This window comes from Rhinatrema bivittatum, chromosome 2 (assembly GCF_901001135.1).
Source record: "Rhinatrema bivittatum chromosome 2, aRhiBiv1.1, whole genome shotgun sequence".
Classification (NCBI taxonomy): Eukaryota; Metazoa; Chordata; class Amphibia; order Gymnophiona; family Rhinatrematidae; genus Rhinatrema; species Rhinatrema bivittatum.
In genome coordinates, this window is record NC_042616.1 from 486,440,324 (window position 1) to 486,457,961 (window position 17,638).

At 40.4% G+C, this 17,638-nt stretch overlaps 1 protein-coding gene across 8 annotated transcripts in view; it reads left to right on the top strand.

The window, feature by feature from the left end:
- Nucleotides 1-17,638, top strand: part of RIPK1 (receptor interacting serine/threonine kinase 1) — a 210,465-nt gene that overhangs the window by 112,771 nt on the left and 80,056 nt on the right. For all 8 annotated transcript variants that reach the window (XM_029590539.1, XM_029590542.1, XM_029590543.1 and 5 more), the window contains one exon: nt 12,484-12,560. In XM_029590539.1, coding sequence (XP_029446399.1) covers nt 12,484-12,560 — 77 coding nt within the window. The remainder of the gene's footprint in view (nt 1-12,483; nt 12,561-17,638) is intronic.

Genomic DNA, 17,638 nt, shown 5'->3' on the forward strand with positions numbered 1-17,638 from the left:
CTGATTTTGACTCATACGTATACTGTAGCTATGGCCCTGGTTTGACGCTCTTAAATTCAGCATTTCCCCATTCTCAAACATCTGGCCAATTTTACTAAATTCAAGACTTTGCCACTTAAAGAATCTCTGTCTACTAAATTGATTAGGGCAATCTGAGTTATCCCATAAGGGTGATATTGGAGAGGGAAGTGACAGAAGCTGCTTCTTGGCCAAGACTTTGTTCTAAGTAATAAAGATAGCACTAAGAAAGATGTTTTGACCAACTGCTCACAAAGTGGTTTTTTTTTGTTTTTTTTTGTTATCCAAGGAAATAACCTCCCCCCCCCCCCTATACTTATAACCTATTCTAATTCCAATTTAATCCAATGTTTATCATCTGGATTTAAATGCCAAGTATGCTTTTCAAATAAGTAGCATACTGATGCAACTGGAAGTTTGGAAGACCTAGCCCCACCCTCTTCTTTTGAGGCCATCATCAACTTTTGGGAAATTCCAAATACATTTAGTGATCATGAGATTCAGTGAAGAGAAGAAAGATTTGGGGATTTTCCAGAAGAAACAATACTCTTGGCAAAACATTCATTTTAACTAAAGCTATTCTGCCAGTCTAAGAGATGGATAGAGGAGACCATGTCATGAAGGCTTAAAGCTTTTTTAAAAGAGGGAGAAAATTAAAGTATAAGTTTCTTAAATTATTGGAGGTCCATAAAGTATAGAGGATGTGAATGAAGTGAAGAGGCATGGGGGCGGCTTGCGGGAATAACTGCTACTACCTGGAGATTAATAGCCTAATTAAATAAACATATACACGGTTAATGCGACTCCGTTGCTCTATGCTTCAACCACAAGAGGAAATGGGGGGAAAAAAAGGATTTGCATCCACAAAAAAGCAAGGGAGTAGCTTGCTTGATGCAGCGGTTATTACCCCAAACCAAATTAGCCTGATACTTCACTTTCAATGATATCCAGCATAGTTCTCTGCTTCAACGGCAGGGGGAATGATGAAAAGATCTCTGCTTCAACGGTAGGGGGAATGATGAAAAGATGATTTATATCGGACAACAGCCAACAAGGACTGAATTGCACAGGCTGGATAAACATGTGTGGAGTAGCTTGCTAAGACAGCGGTTACTACCCCTAAACAATTAGCTAGATACTTCACTTAGATGCAGCTCCCAGCACTGCTAACTACATCGATGGCGGGGGTGGAAGGGAAATAGAACAAAAAGTCACTTACAAGGGACAAGAGAATAAGATAAGTAGGGGGAAAAAAAGTGAAAGCTTGCTGGGCAGACTGGATGGACCGTTTGCTCTTCTTCTGCCGTCATTTCTATATTTCTATGTATGAACACCCAAATATCTAATAGATTTCTGTGCCCACTTAGCTGTGTATTTTTGAAGCAGTTCCTCCTTGGATTCTCTTAATTTTTAATTCTAAAATGTTTTAGAGACAATTAATAACCCAAGAATTTACTGAAAGTCTTAATATTGAACATTATTGCTGGTAAGGAGATTGAATCTCAAATGTGTAATAAAACAATATGAAATTCCTTAATATCTGGGTTAGCTCTTTGCAGCTAAGGATTCTAAGGCCAAAGCCGAAAGCATCGGGAAAAAATGCATAATCTTTGTCTCATAACTTTTCCCAATAGGAAAGTTCCTGAGATGTGCCAATTGATTTGCACTTGTGCTTTTGGCTAGAAATACATTGCTTTAATCCAAGCTACACAATGATCTCCAAACCTAAACTTTGTCAAGATCTGAAATAAGTAACCCTCTCAGCACAATCAAAGGCTTTTTCTGCATCAAGGGCAGGGATATCACTAGCTGTTTGAATAAAGTTAATAGTTCTTACGTTATCTGCCCCTTGCCTATTGGTTATGAATCCAGTCTTATCCCTTGAAGTATCAAGGGAGGCAAAACATCCTTGAGCCCATTCACTAACTCCTTTGCTAATATCTTAATTTTCGGGCCGATACAGTAAAGTCCACGGAAGAGTGGGCGAACGCACAGGCCACTCCTGTGCACGTGATTCACTATTCAAATTAGGCCCGGCAGTAAAAACAGGCAAAAGGAGGTGCTAGGGACATTTGCGCGTCCCTAGCGCCTCCTTTTGGACCGGAGCGGCGGCTGTCAGCGGGTTTGACAGCCGACGCTGAATTTTGCCGGCGTCTGTTCTCGAGCCCGCTGACAGCCACGGGCTCGGAAACCGGAAGCCAGCAAAATTGAGTGTCCGGTTTTCGACCCGACAGCTGCGGGCTGACTTCAAAATTTTTTTACTTTTGAAAACTTTCGGGACCTCCGACTTAATATTGCCATGATATTAAGTTGGAGGGTGCACAGAAAAGCAGTTTTTATTGCTTTTCTGTGCACTTTCCCGGTGCCCTAAGAAATTAGCGTCCACCTTTGGGTAGGCACTAATTTCTGAAAGCAAAATGTGCGGCTTGGCTGCACATTTTGTTTTCTGAATCGCGCAGGAATACCTAATAGGGCCATCAACATGCATTTGCATGTTGCGGGCGCTATTAGGTTCGGGGGGTTAGATGTGTGTTTTTGGCCCTTACTGAATAAGGGGTAATGCTAGTGCGTCGAAAATGCGCGTCCAATAGAAGGTTAACAGTGCGCGCCGTTGGAGCGCACTGTACTGTATCAGCCCGATTGTTAAGCAAAAAAAAGGGCCTATAAGTGCTGCATATCATGGGATCTTTACTTTGTTTTGGAATCACTACAATGTTATCTAATCTCATAGACCCTAGAAGCATTTCATTAAATATGCTGGCGAGTTTAGGTGATAAATTAGATACAAAATGTTTGTGAAAAGATGTATCAAAGCAATCCTCCCTAGACTTTTCCCTGAGCTCAACGACTTAATTGTCTCTACTAGTAATTTTTGCTTCTAATACAATCTTATCCTTTTCATTGAGACAACTCATGATGACCTCTATACCTCTGATTACTGCTTAATAATCAGTCTGCTGGAAAGGTTTAACTTACACACCTAGTTTATTATTTTAAATTGTTACCGTACTATGATGGCACACAAGTAATTTGTAATCTATACCACCCATATTTCTCTTTATCGTGCCCTTCTGTAAACCGTTGTGATTATATTTAACTTAACGATGGTATAGAAAAATTTTTAAATAAATAAAGCAATGTGTGAAGTATATAACTATTTATAAAAAAAAAAAAAAAAAAAAAGGCAACTGAATTGCATATATCTTGATTTTTGGAAGACATTCTGCCAGTATTTGATTTAAATTTCACGAATCGCTGGGTCTGCTCCGTTGTCAACTGATGTTCTAATAATATATCAGCTTTGCTTCCTGCAATGTTATACCTCTGCTTTGTCTTCATCAAACCACCTTCTCTACATGATAATGTTCCCTAAATTGAGTAAGCATATTTCTTATCTTACTAGAAGGCCACTTTTTTAATTTTAACTTTCCAGCTCTGTCAAATGTTTCCTCATCATTTTCAACCTTGAGGCATGTTTTCTTTGTGAGCTTTGGATAGAAATTCATTTACCCCTAATTCTTGCTTTCATAGTATCCCATATAACATAGTTTGCCCCTTCAGGGGATTTATTAAGAAAAAAAATCTAAGAGCTTTTTTTTGGATAATGTCCACTAATTTTGAGTCTCTGAAATACAGTGGGTCAATAGATCACCTGTTTTGTCCCCATGAAATGGAGTTCAGATAACACTCAATCACTACTAGGCCATGGTCTGACCAAGTGATCTCCCCTATCTCAGCCTTTGGAGTTCCAGTAATGCAGTCTCTTCTACCAAACAGCATACCAATATGAGAATATGCATTATGGGCATTAAGAGTAAAATGCATAATCCCTCTCAAGTGGATGAACATATCTCCAGATTTGTCAGTCCACACCTTTTCATATACATCCTCATCTGTATGCATAGAAGCACAAATCTTCCCAGCTTTAGCAAGATCTGGATTAACTGTAAAATTAATCTCCTACAATAAGTAAATTACCCTACAAAAAGTGGGAACTTTCAGTTAGCAGCAGCCATAAAAATTAACTTTGATCTACATTTGGAGCATATATTGAGGCAAAAGTCAGGGTTTGGTTGTCTGTCTGCCCCTTTAGTAGTAAGAATCTACCTTCCAGATCCCTTTTATTCTTTTCCAATGTAAAGGGAACGTTTATGAAAATAAAGTGCCCTTCTTTTTTTCTTTTAGCATAAGATGCTCTAGAAGGCATCAAAATATTTAGTAGGGAGAGAAAATTCAAACTTTTTTTTTATAGTGAGTTTCTTGTATGAACATGACATCAGTTTTGTCTTTACCCACTTCTTTGATCAGTAGACTGGGTTTGCCTGGAGAATTAAGACCCTTGACATCGAGTGTAGCACAAATTATTTTCCAATTTCTTTCATAATAACTCAGCCAACAGTCATAATGTATGAATATCACAATTCTCTTGAGTGGAAGATCAGTATCAGGATACATAGATGACTGGACAATACTGACATGTCTTCTTCCCAAGATACTTTGTTTCATATGTGTAAGGAATCAGGTAGGCGAGAATAAGGTAAAAGTAAAATAATATGTTTATTGATATACAATCTTAATAATTCTAAGTATTAAAGGTATACAGTTCTAAGCACTAAAATATATACAGTTCTTAAGCACTAAAATATACAGCTCTAAGTACTAAAGTATACAGTTCTAAGCATGTACAGTTCTTAAGCATTATTGCTAAGCATATTCATCTGTATCCGTGCACAATATTCTGGTCAATACTCACAACACCCTTTTCATCAGCCTGACTGAGAGAGAGCCCACCACAGGCAAAAGGGGTCCTGTCACTTTGTACGTCTACAAAGGACACGCAGCACTTTGCATACCAGCAAAGTGAAAGTATGTTTCTCGCTCTCCCCGTTTTGCAGCCATAGCTGTTCGTCCTTTATAGCCCAATGTCAACAAGTGTACGTGCAGGACAGGATTACTCACTATCCTTGCCAGCAGTCCCAGTCGAAACAATCTAGACTCAAGGATGGATTTCTCTGTGCTGTATGTCAAACATGCTGAGCTGATTCTGCAGTGTCCCTCACAATATGTAATGCCAAAATGACTCTAGAAGCTTTGAGGAAAAAAAGCAGTTAACCCTCTCCACCCCCAACACCACCAAGTTAGTCCAAACCCAACTTGTAAAGCACACACAGTGTGTTTGGGTAATTGCCAGGTTCTTGTGGCCTGGTTTGGCCTCTGTTGGAAACAGGATGCTGGGCTTGATGGACCTTTGGTCTTGGACTCCATTGCTTGACTTCCTTCTTTTCACATGATCTTTCTCCAGGTAGTCATTTTCTGCTAGCCAAGGCTCTCTTTTATTCCTTCCATCCCCAAGACGTTCCACAATTTCCAAACATTCAGATGGATCAGCAAGATAATTTTTATCCTCCATTGTGAAGTTCAATGAGAAGGGAAAAACCCCTGTGATATTTAATCACATGGGATGCCAGCCATGTTGTAAGAGGCTTAACCTTTATCCACTTTAGAAGGGTATTCTGAGCCAAATCAGCAAAAATATTAATCTGTGCACCTTTGTAAATGGGACCTGGCTTTGCCTGTCACTATCATTTTCCCCCAATATTCTATCTTGGGCAGTGGGAGAGGATTTTTTTTATTTATTTTTTAATAGAATCCTCCTCTGGCTGTAACCCCATCTTTTTGGGGGAGTCTTCAGTGGGGTATAAAATCCCTTGGAGCATGCTCAGTGATTTAGTGGGAGAGAAGAGGATTGGAGAGAGAAGGAGCTGGCATTCTGGCCCAGGAAGTTAGCTCCACCCCCCTCAGGACCAATGGGATGTACAAAAGCTACTCCCAATCTGGGCGGGAGGCTGCCTGCGGTTCAGCAACACCACCCGTGTAAAGGCTGCATCCTCTCGGGCCTGCACGTCCAGGCGATAAAACCTGGAGAAGGTGTGTAAGGAGGACCACGTTGCCACTCGAGCCCTAGTGCAATGAGCTCTAACTTGAGATGGCAATGGCTTTCTAGCTTCCACACAGGCTCCCGTGACCATCTCCTTAATCCAGCGAGCTATGGTAGCCTGCGAAACTGGTTTACCCTGTTTCCTTCCGCCGTAAAGGACAAACAGGCAGTCTGTATTTCGGACTGGTTCTGAGACTTCCAGATACTGCACTAGGAGTCTCTTGACATCCAAATGACGGCGTAGACTATATTCCTCTGCATCCTTAAGTTTATCTAGGGATGGCAACAAAATGGAGTGATTTAAATGAAACTCAGATACTACCTTGGGCAAGAAGGATGGAACCGTACTTAGGTGTAACGCCCCTGGAATTCTCCGGAGGAATGTCTCCCAGCACGACAATGCCTGCAGTTCAGAGATGCAGTGTGCTGAGGCTATAGCCACCAGGAGCACAATTTTCAAAGTCAAAAAACACAAGGAAAGACTGCGCAGCAGTTGAAAGGAAGGGCCTGCCAAAAATCCAGTACTAAATTAAGATTCTGTAAGGGAAGATCGAAGGTGCTTCACTCCCTTCAGAAAATGGTTCATGTCAGGATGAGCCAGTAGGGAGTACCCATTCACCTCACCCCTGAAACAGGAGAGAGCCACTACCTGCACTTTCAAGGAGTTAAGGGTCAAACCTTTATTCAAGCTGTCCTGCAAAAATTCCAGAATAAGTGGGATTCTGACCATCCGAGGGGGGAACAACTGCGTTCTTCGCACCAGGCCTCAAATATTCTCCAGACCCCCATCCATAAGCTAGGGATGTAGAGAACTTCCAAGCGCGGAGTAAGGTGACAATTACTGCCACAGAATATCCCCACTTCATCAGGTGAGCCCTTTCAAGGGTCAGACTGTAAGACAGAATTGAGTCGGATCCTTGTGTAGGACCGGTCCCTGCTGCAGCAGACCCTGTGCAGTGGGAGGCACAGGGGGTTCTCCACTAGGAGTCTCCAAGTTCACATACCATAGACGTCTGGGCTAATAGGATTAGTCCCCTGTGGAGTTCGATTCTGTGAATGACCCTGCCCAATAAGGGCCACAGAAGGAAGACATATTACAACTAGTCTTCCGGACAGATCTGGATGAGAGTATCTATTCCCAAGGACAATGGATCTCTTCTGCGACTGAAGAATCAAGGAACTTTCACATTGTGAGATGCAACCAGCAAACACGCCAATTTGACTGCCCTGGCTTCCAGGTGATTGATGTTCCAGAGGGCCTTTTCTTCCATCTAATGTCCTTGGGTCATCAGGTCCTGACAGTGAGCTCCCCAGCCCTGGAGACTCGCATCTGATATGAGAACCAGCCAGTTCGGCGGGGTCAGGGACATACCCCTGCTCAAATGAGCTTCTATAACCACCACTGGAGGCAAGAACAGACTTCCATCGGTAAGTGGAGACGAACCACATAGTCAGTAGCGAATAAAAAGAAGTTAGACTGCAGCAACAAAGGTAAAACGTTGGCAAGAGGCATGGTCATTGTTTAAAAAAAAAAAAAAAATACACACTAGAAGCACAGTCAAGATGTATTCCACACATTAAGAAAGGTGGAAGGAAGGCAAAATGATTACCGGCATAATTAAAAGGTGAGGTGAAAAGATATTTTAGCCAAAAGATCTTCATTCAAAAATTGGAAGAAGGATCCAACAGAAGAAAATAGGATAATGCATAAGCGTTGGCAAGTTAAATGTAAGACATTGATAAGACAAGCTAAGAGAATTTGAAAAGAAGTTGGCCATATAGGCAAAAAGAAGGTTTTCATGGGTAATGATTCAGATGGACTGAACCAAATCACGGTGAACCTAGAAGATGTGGTAGGCCTGATTGACAAACTGAAGAGTAGTAAATCACCTGGACCGGATGGTATACACCCCAGGGTTCTGAAGGAATTCAAAATGAAATTTCAGACCTATTAGTAAAAAATTTGTAACCTATCATTAAAATCATCCATGGTACCTGAAGACTGGGAGGGTGGCTAATGTAACCTTGGTATTTAAATAGGGCTCCAGGGGTGATCCAGGAAACTACAGACCAGTTAGCCTGACTTCAGTGCCAGGAAAAATAGTGGAAAGTGTTCTAAATATCAAAATCACAGAACATATAGAAAAACATGGTTTAGTGGAACAAAGTCAGTGTGGCTTTACCCAAAGCAAGTCTTGCCTCACAAATCTGCTTCACTTTTTTGAAGGAGTTAATAAACATATAGATAAAGGTGAACCGGTAGATGTAGTGTATTTGGATTTTTAGAAGGCGTTTCACAAAGTTCCACATGAGAGGCTTCTAGGAAAAGTAAAAAGTCATGGGATAGGTGGCGATGTCCTTTCGTTGATTACAAATTGGCTAAAAGACAGGAAACCGAGTAGGATTAAATGGACATTTTTCTCAGTGGAAGGAAATGGGCAGTGGAGTGCCTCAGGGATCTGTATTGGGACTCATACTTTTCAATATATTTATAAATGATCTGGAAATGAATAAGACGAGTGAGGTAATCAAATTTGCAGATGATACAAAATTATTCAGAGTAGTTAAATCATAAGTGGATTATGATAAATTGCAGGAAGACTGGAAAATTGGGCATCCAAATGGCAGACGAAATTTAATGTGCATAAGTTCAGAAGAGGAGAAGAGACGGCTGAGAGGGGATATGATAGAGGTGTTTAAAATCATGAGAGATCTAGAACGGATAAATGTGAATCGGTTATTTACTCTTTCAGATAATAGGACTAGGGGGCACTCCATGAGGTTAGCATGTGGCACATTTTAAAACTAATCAGATTCACTCAACGCACAATTAAGCTCTGGAGTTTGTTGCCAGAGGATGTGGTTAGTGCAGTTAGTGTAGCTGTGTTTAAAAAAGGATTGGATAAGTTCTTGGAGGAGAAGTCCATTACCTGCTCTTAATTAAGTTGACTTAGAAAATAGCCACTGCTATTACTAGCAACGATAACATGAAATAGACTTAGTTTTTGGGTACTTGCCAGGTTCTTATGGCCTGGATTGGCCACTGTTGGAAACAGAATGCTGGGCTTGATGACTCTTGGTCTGACCCAGTATGGCATGTTCTTATGTAAAGCTCATCCAATATTTAAAACTTAAAAATGATTAAAAATCCCCTGCTGTCCATACCTGGGATCTTTTAATTTCCAGATGCCCTGACATTATTGTAGATGAGGAGAGGAAAAGGGTTGCTGCTCAAAATCTTCCTCCTCTCTCATGCATACACATGTGCTCAATCACAGAAACTGCTCTTTCTCTCACACATGTACATATCCTCTCACAGACACAGATATTTTCTCTTGCAGACTCTATGCTCTAACACACAGACACATGCTCACATAGACATGCTCTTACACACACAAACACACAACGCTCTCTCATAAATAGACACAGATATTCTCACTAACTTCCTCCCCCTCCCCATTGGAAGAACAGTGGCAGCTTTCTCTTTCAGCCCTTGTGACAGACAGAACTCTGCATATTTCTTGAGTCTGATGCTGCTCTGCTTCTTGCAGCTGGTATGGGTTGAAGTTTCCGTTCTTTTGGTGCTGTTCCTGCGTTCAAACTCTGCACAAGCTGGGGCCGATTTTGCCACTTCCTGTGACGGCCCGGGAAATGCGCCATTCTTTCCAGTGCTTCTCACCATGATGGCATATCCTTTCATTCTTCTGCCTGTGCGCGCACACCACTTTCTATTCCAGGCCATGTAGGTTGGAAGGCGAAGCCATGCTGTCAATGCCTCAAGACTCATGGCGCTCTAGGTGGTCTCCTAGTCCACCTAGTAGTTCCAATGTTCCTGGAGGCAGCAGTCTCCAAGAACTAGGGTTTTATGGGACCTGGTGATCAAGTCACAGATGAACTCTGATCAGTAAGAAAAAAGAATCAGGTTGAGTGTTGGAGGATGGTAGATTAGGACAATCTTTGGTCCTTTGTTGCCTTGGAAGTTTAGAACTAGGCAGTCAGATTTGCCTATTTGCTGAGAGATAGGATATGGTGAAAGATGATGGCAACTTCCCTACCACGACTCATGGGTTCATGAGTGCAGTGTATTAGGTGGTCAAGAGGACAAAGTTGGGCGAGGGTCACAGTCACCTTCTCCTATCCAAGTTTTTGTAAGACAGAGAATGTGGAGGTTAAATTCTTTAATGAAGTCAATAATAAGGTGGAATTTCTTGCTTCCTGATTGTGCATTGAGACCAAGTTGTAAAGTGGAAGGTCCAGTTTGTGTGAACTTGCTACATGTTCCATGCTGCAGGGGGACTTGGAGGAGGTGTCTGGGGCAAAGTTGTTTGGCTACATGGGGGTGATGTCCTACCCCATGTCGCCAGTAATGGGGTCCAGCTAAGTTATATTTTAGGGATGGTCAGGTTTTCGAGTCAGGAAATGTGGGACCTCTTTGGCTGAAGTAGAGATGGATTGGGGGTGATTTTCTTAATAGACTGATCACACATTAGTCTTCCTCTGCTTCTTGGGAGGAAGGCATGAGACTGGGCCGAATCAGGTTATAAGGGGAAGTGGACAAAATAAGGGTGTAATGGTAGGTGAGGTTGAGGAAATGGAATCAGGAGAAGACCCTGTTGAAAGTAAATTATTAAGGAAGTTCTACTCAAAGTTTGTGAAGGAATCAGACTGAAGTGTTGGGAGACGTGATGATGCTGGGTAGGGTATCACTGGCTCTCGAAGTTGCAAACAAAGTGGCATGGCCCTTTGGCGATAGACCTGCCTGAAGCAGCCCCTTATTGGGGCCTCAGGTGGAGCAAGGAAGCAATTGGGGGAGGCCATGGGGGGAGAGGCTAGACCGGGAAGGCCTGCCCCAATGAGGATTCGGCAACAGTGGGAGGAGGGGGAGGGGACCCTGGGGAGCAATGCTTTGATCTCCCCTCCTCATCTTGTCAAGCGACGGACTCCTGTTGCTGTAGTCTGGGCTTGCCCGTGATCTTGTAAATCACTATTTACATGTCTAAACGGCTTTGAAAATTGTCCTCCCTGCAGCTTAGGAATTACTGTTAGAGCTGTCTTTTTAGATTGAGCAGGGCCTGTTACAGCAATGAAATGGCTTTTCAAGGGGTGGGGGGAGGGAGAGGAATAGCTACTGGCATGGTGGGGATTGAAGGGATAGGAAGCAAGTCTCCAACTGTCCTGCTAGGCTTTACGATGTGATTGTCATAAGGTCTTTCCACCCACTGGGACCTGTTTAGTTGCACCCTTCATGCTCTACTCTGATTACTGTAAAGCCACAGCATTGAGACAGCCAGTGAACAAACCCTGTCATATAGCATAAGGCTTTCAGAGGGTAATTTTTCAAAAGGATTCAGCTCATAAAATGGGAAGTTATGTGTGTGAGTAGCATTTCACGAAAGCTGAAAGTATGCGATTACTAGCAATGTTGTACATAAATTTAAATGGAGAGGGGGTGTTTTAGGGATGTTTAAGGGTAGGTTTGATAGTTCACACACAAGTTAGTATTTTTTAAGCAGTATATGTGCATGTATTACCAAACATGCATGCATTTACACTTTCTAATTGAGTTGCAGAAATTGCATTGCACTTGTTTTTTGGGTGGGAGTTCTGGGTGAAGTAGTGGAGGTATCATCAAACTGTTGATTAAAAGTCCAAGTATTTATTTTCACAAGTGGAGTACAAGCATGATACCTGCCATCACGCATAAACTGCATTAAATTTGCTCACACATTCCAATTGTTTTGTATGTAAAATGTATGTGTGCACTTTATAAAATAGGGTAGAGAAAGTATGTGGCTCCCTGCATTAACCGAGTGTTTATAGTGAAACCTATGTATGCTGTTTTTGGGCAGAGATATGCAGTATTTTATAAATTATATGACTTCCACCACGGTTTATAAAATGCAGGCATAACTTTGTATACACATGCTTATACGTGTGTTGGCTGACTTAAGCGCAATTGAAAATTACCCTCTGAAAATATCAAAAGCAAATTTTTTTTTATTTCTTTAAATGTTTGTTAGGATTATTTTGGGCCATGTGTGTTTGTGAATTTATTAATTTTTATTTTTTTTACTCAATTGCTTCATTATCAGGGTTTGAAAAATCTGCTTGGTGAGGGGGACGGCAACATCTTCATCCTCAATCAGGGCCCCGGGAGGAGCAGGCATTGTCTCTCTCATTATTGCCTGGAAAGAGAGAAGGTGGGCTGCAGCAGGTGGGTGGAGGAGAGGATGAAGAGAGCACAATCCCCTACCTTGGTGTGAGGTAGGGGATTGTGCCCTGACCATGCACGTCTGCCTCCCACTCCTCACAAAATAAATTATTTGGAGTTAGTGAGTAGGTCCAGGAGAAATTTTCAAACCCTTTCATTATGTATTTTTGCTGTGTTTATTTTATTTTAATCATTTTGCAAGTATTATGACTTTTTTTTTCTGAAAAGAATATTGGAATATAATGAAAAATGCAGCCAAAAGTAATACGACAAATCTGCCTTCCAGGCCCTGCTAATCTTTTCACTTTTGTTGCAGAATGTGATCAGGAATTTAGGCCATTCTATTATCAACAACTGGAGATGGATGTTGAGGAGAGTGTGAAAGGCATGAATGTGAGTATGGAAATGTCTAGAAACTAACATATAAATGATAAATTCGCATTGGGGAATGATTCACCCCCTGCATTTATTTGGCTTCACCCATTTGTGTATATATCTTTTAATTGCCTCTTGACATACATAGACGTGAATATATTTACTCCTGCCTCATGCTGACGTTTCTCCAGGCCAGACTACTGCCATGGCTTGGTAGATCCCATTACTTCCTTCAGGAGTAATTTTTTTTTTATTATTATTATCCTCTGTGCAAGGATAGAAAACTGAACTAAAGTAACCTGTACCATTGTATTGTTATATAGTGAGAGGGAAATATGAACAATACCTTCTGTTCTGTCAAATTAACTGGCTGCAGTTTCTTATGGCCACAGTTGCTTCCAAAGAGAGTGCTGCTTCTCCTTAAGAGATTGCAGCATTGTCTTCTAAAAACCAGTTGGCCCCTCACTTAATTCTGCGCATCCCTTTATCATCAGCCTAATACCATCACCTACTTCCATATTAAATTGTGTCCTGTCTTACCTCATGTTCACTTTCTCTCTGTTTTATGTACACAAGCAATGCACATACTATGCGCATCCATACAAGTTATTGCCGTCATGATCTTACGTAGTGAGGAATCCCTGGATCTTATGCATCCATGCAATGCAGTACAAGCACACATGGTTTTATTGCAAGCACCTTCATGATTCCATTACAATCACACATTGCAGCATTGCCAATTGCTGTATACTTTCTACACTGTTAACTCTATGCCTGCGTATTCACTTCTAACTCGCACATCCACTTCAACACACACGTCATTTTGTCACATATCCACATGCACTTTTCTGTGAAACACATTCTGCCATAAAATTATACCTAAAAACATGAGAAATACCATACGAGGTTAATCAAGAGATCCATTAAACCCAGCTTCCTGTTGCCGACATTGGGCAATCCAGGTCACAAGTACCCAATAAGATCCCAAAGAATAGGTCTAATCCTTCTCATTCAGAACAAGGGGATAAGTATGGCTAATAGTGGTTTATTGCCTTTCTCTCCAGGAACTTGTCTAAATACTTTCTAAACCCAGCTCTGCCGTGTTTACCACATCCTCTGTCAACAACTTCCACAATTTAATTGTGTGCTGCGTGAAAACATACTTCTGATTTGTGTTAAAAAATGCTACCTATTAGCGTCATGGAGTGTTCCCTAGTCCTAGTATTAGTGGGAAAGGTAAACGACCATTCCTTATTGATCCGTTCCCTTCATGATTTTATAGACTTCTATCATATCTTTTCTCAGTCATCTCTTGTCCAGGCTGAACAGCCCTACCCTGTATAGCCTTTTCTCATAGAAGAGCCATTCCATCCCCTTGATCATTTTTATTGCCTTCCCCTGTACCTATTTCCGCTCTGTCTTTTTTGAGATGGGGCAGCCAGAACTTCACACAATACTCAAGATGCAGTTGCACCATAGATATATACATAAACTTTGAGTTCAATCTTTTTATTGTACTAAATTATTACAAGAAAACAAAAATAACAATCAATTTATGCACAGGAATGAACATATTTGCTCTATTACATTTCCCAAATATCCAAGTAATCAGATATGCATTGACAAATTCTATGGGAGCAGAAAAACACAATAAGCAGCCAAATGTCCAATCTGTGTTTATTATGTAGAGACAAAATATGTGCAAATGAGCCCGACTCTAGCCGAGTTTCGCCCTCCTTCAGTAGGGCTGCATCAGGGGTATTTGCATCTATAGACTCTATATCTTCATCAATTTGTGTATATGAACTATGAGCGATACCGATCGTAGTGCTCCAGATCCTGAATTATGCACAGACAGTATGGTCTCTTTCCAAAACAAATCGGTGTTTTTGATTTGTTTTGGAAAGATTTAAATGCTGTGGCAAATTTATATTTGTAAACCATACAAATTGTATTCCACCAAAATGTATAATTGAGTAGTCTACTATTTTTCCAATTTCCGAGGATCATTTGTAAAGCCTGGGCTAATAAAATATCCAATAATTGTCTTTGTGTAGACAAATTATTAGCAAAGGCACGAGACCTCAAAATAACTATTTTGTAAGTTATAGGTTATTGAAGAGGAAGCATTTTAGTAATGTTTTCCCAAACGTGTATCTAGAATGGTTGAATTTTAATACAGCTAAATAACATATGCTGTAGCATGCCATCAGTTTGATTGCAATGCCAGCATACACCTGAGGCATGCAACCCAGCTCTATGCAGCTTCATCGATGTCCATGCCACCCGATGTAATATAAAATATAGGATCTGGGTAAGACTAGCTGACAATGATGTTTTAAAGATTTTTCCCCATAAAACATTCCAATTCAAGCTTCCATGTGCAATTGTTAAATCACTTTCCCGAATCAATTCCAGAGTTAGAACAATGATAGAGCAGGCACAAATTAAAATAAAGAGACCTTGTGCCCTTGAGAATAAATTTAAGACATAAAAGATAGAGTTCAGGGCCATTAGACAACATATTTAAGGAAGGAACTGATTGCTTTATACTGTGGCATAGCTGAAGCCATTTATAGTGTTGTGATCAAGGTATTTGATAAGATTGAACTAGATCATCAAAGGGGATCACATGTTCATTATTTATTTATTAATTAGCTAAGAAACCATATCCCCTTGATTTGCTAGCTTGACCAATTAATTATTTTTTTATTAATTTTCAACTTTGGATTATATCATAATGGAGAATACCCATTGAAATTCCATTTGTTTTGTAATAATTTATCTAGGGCACATAGGGCTTGGTGTGTGGCAGACAAGATTGGGAATTTGCTCACAATCTTTGGTGTTATCATGCCAGGCAACAAACACAGTGGTAAGGGGGCTACCATATCTCTTTCTAGCGTGAGCAATTTGGTATGTAGTAGAAATCTTCAACATTTAAGAGCATAATGGTAGTTTAAAAAATCAGGGAAACCTACCCTACCCTGATCTTTGGGGATCTTCAGCTTGTGAGATGCTATACGTGAAGGTGTATTTTCCCACAGAAATAAAGTTATTAATCTATCAATTCTGCTATAAAAGGATTTGGGGAAAAGAGGAGACATACTCAAGATATAGTTAATTTGCGGAGCTAGTACCATTTTTATAGCTTCTAATCTCCCCCACCAGGGTAAATATTGTGGGGACTACCGACATATCATTGTCTCTAATAAATTTGTAATATAAGACATTAGAGAGTCCATCGTTAACCTCTTCATCAGGAATAAAAGTAATCCTCAAATATTTAAAACCTCAGGGAGACCACTTAATTGTAGAGATGGGTAGTGAAGATTGAGTATATTGAATATTAAGTGGCATTAGATCAGTTTTGTTCAAATTAACCTTAAAACAAAAAAAGGTTGAATATTCTTCCATTAAGATCAAGAGATCATTTAAGTTAAGCTCAGGGTACGATAAGAATAATACAAGTCATCAGCATAAGTAGCTATTTTGTAATTTCAGTTTCCTACAGAGATTCCAGAGATGCTAACATTTTGCCAAATTGCAAGCAAGAGTGGCTCTAACATTAAGATAAAGAGCAAAGGTGATAAAGGGCATCCTTGTCTAGTACCTCTGTTCAATGAAAAATTATCAGAGAGAATGCCGTTGACTAAGATCCTTGAATGCTGGTTACCATATAACACCCTCACATACTTTATAAAAATGTCCTCGAAACCAAACGATTTAAATAACCTAAACATGAAAAGAAGTTGGCTGTAGAGGCAAAAACTCACAGTAAAAACTTTTAAAAATATATCCAAAGCAGAAAGCCTGTGAGGGAGTCAGTTGGACCGTTAGATGATTGAGGGGTTAAAAGGGCACTTAGAGAAGATAAGGCCATCGCGGAAAGATTAAATGATTTCTTTACTTCGGTGTTTACTGAAGAGGATGTTGGGGAGGTACCCGTAATGGAGAAGGTTTTTTTGGGTAATGATTCAGATGGACTGAATCAAATCACGGTGAACCTAGAAGATGTGGTAGGGCCTGATTGACAAACTGAAGAGTAGTAAATCACCTGGACCGGATGGTATACACTCCAGAGTTCTGAAGGAACTAAAAAATGAAATTTCAGACCTATTAGTAAAAATTTGTAACTTATCATTAAAATCATCCATTGTACCTGAAGGGCTCCAGGGGCGATCCGGGAAACTACAGACCGGTTAGCCTGACTTCAGTGCCAGGAAAAATAGTGGAAAGTGTTCTAAACATCAAAATCACAGAACATATAGAAAGACATGGTTTAATGGAACAAAGTCAGCATGGCTTTACCCAGGGCAAGTCTTGCCTCACAAATCTGCTTCACTTTTTTGAATGAGTTAATAAACATGTGGATAAAGGTGAACCAGTAGATTTAGTATACTTGGATTTTCAGAAGGCGTTTGACAAAATTCCTCATGAGAGGCTTCTAGGACAAGTAAAAAGTCATGGGATAGGTGGCGATGTCCTTTCGTGGATTGCAAACTGGCTAAAGACAGGAAACAGAGAGTAGGATTCAATGGGCAATTTTCTCAGTGGAACGGAATGGACAGTGGAGTGCCTCAGGGATCTGTATTGGGACCCTTACTTTTTAATATATTTATAAATGATCTGGAAAGAAATATGACGAGTGAGATAATCAAATTTGCAGATGACACAAAATTGTTCAGAGTAGTTAAATCACAAGCAGATTGTGATAAATTGCAGGAAGACCTTGTGAGACTGGAAAATTGGGCATCCAAATGGCAGATGAAATTTAATGTGGATAAGTGCAAGGTGATGCATATAGGGAAAAATAACCCATGCTATAATTACACAATGTTGGGTTCCATATTAAGTGCTACAACCCAAGAAAGAGATCTAGGTGTCATAGTGGATAACACATTGAAATCATCGGGACAGTGTGCTGCAGCAGTCCTGATTTTATGGCATGGGACCAAAGCGTTATTTGATGAATTCCTGATTTGGTTAAATTCATGTAACACCAGCCTCCATTTTACAGCTTCCTTTCAGACAAATATAATTACTTTCTTGGACATTACCATTATAAAGATACCGATGGGCTTTAAAACCTCAGT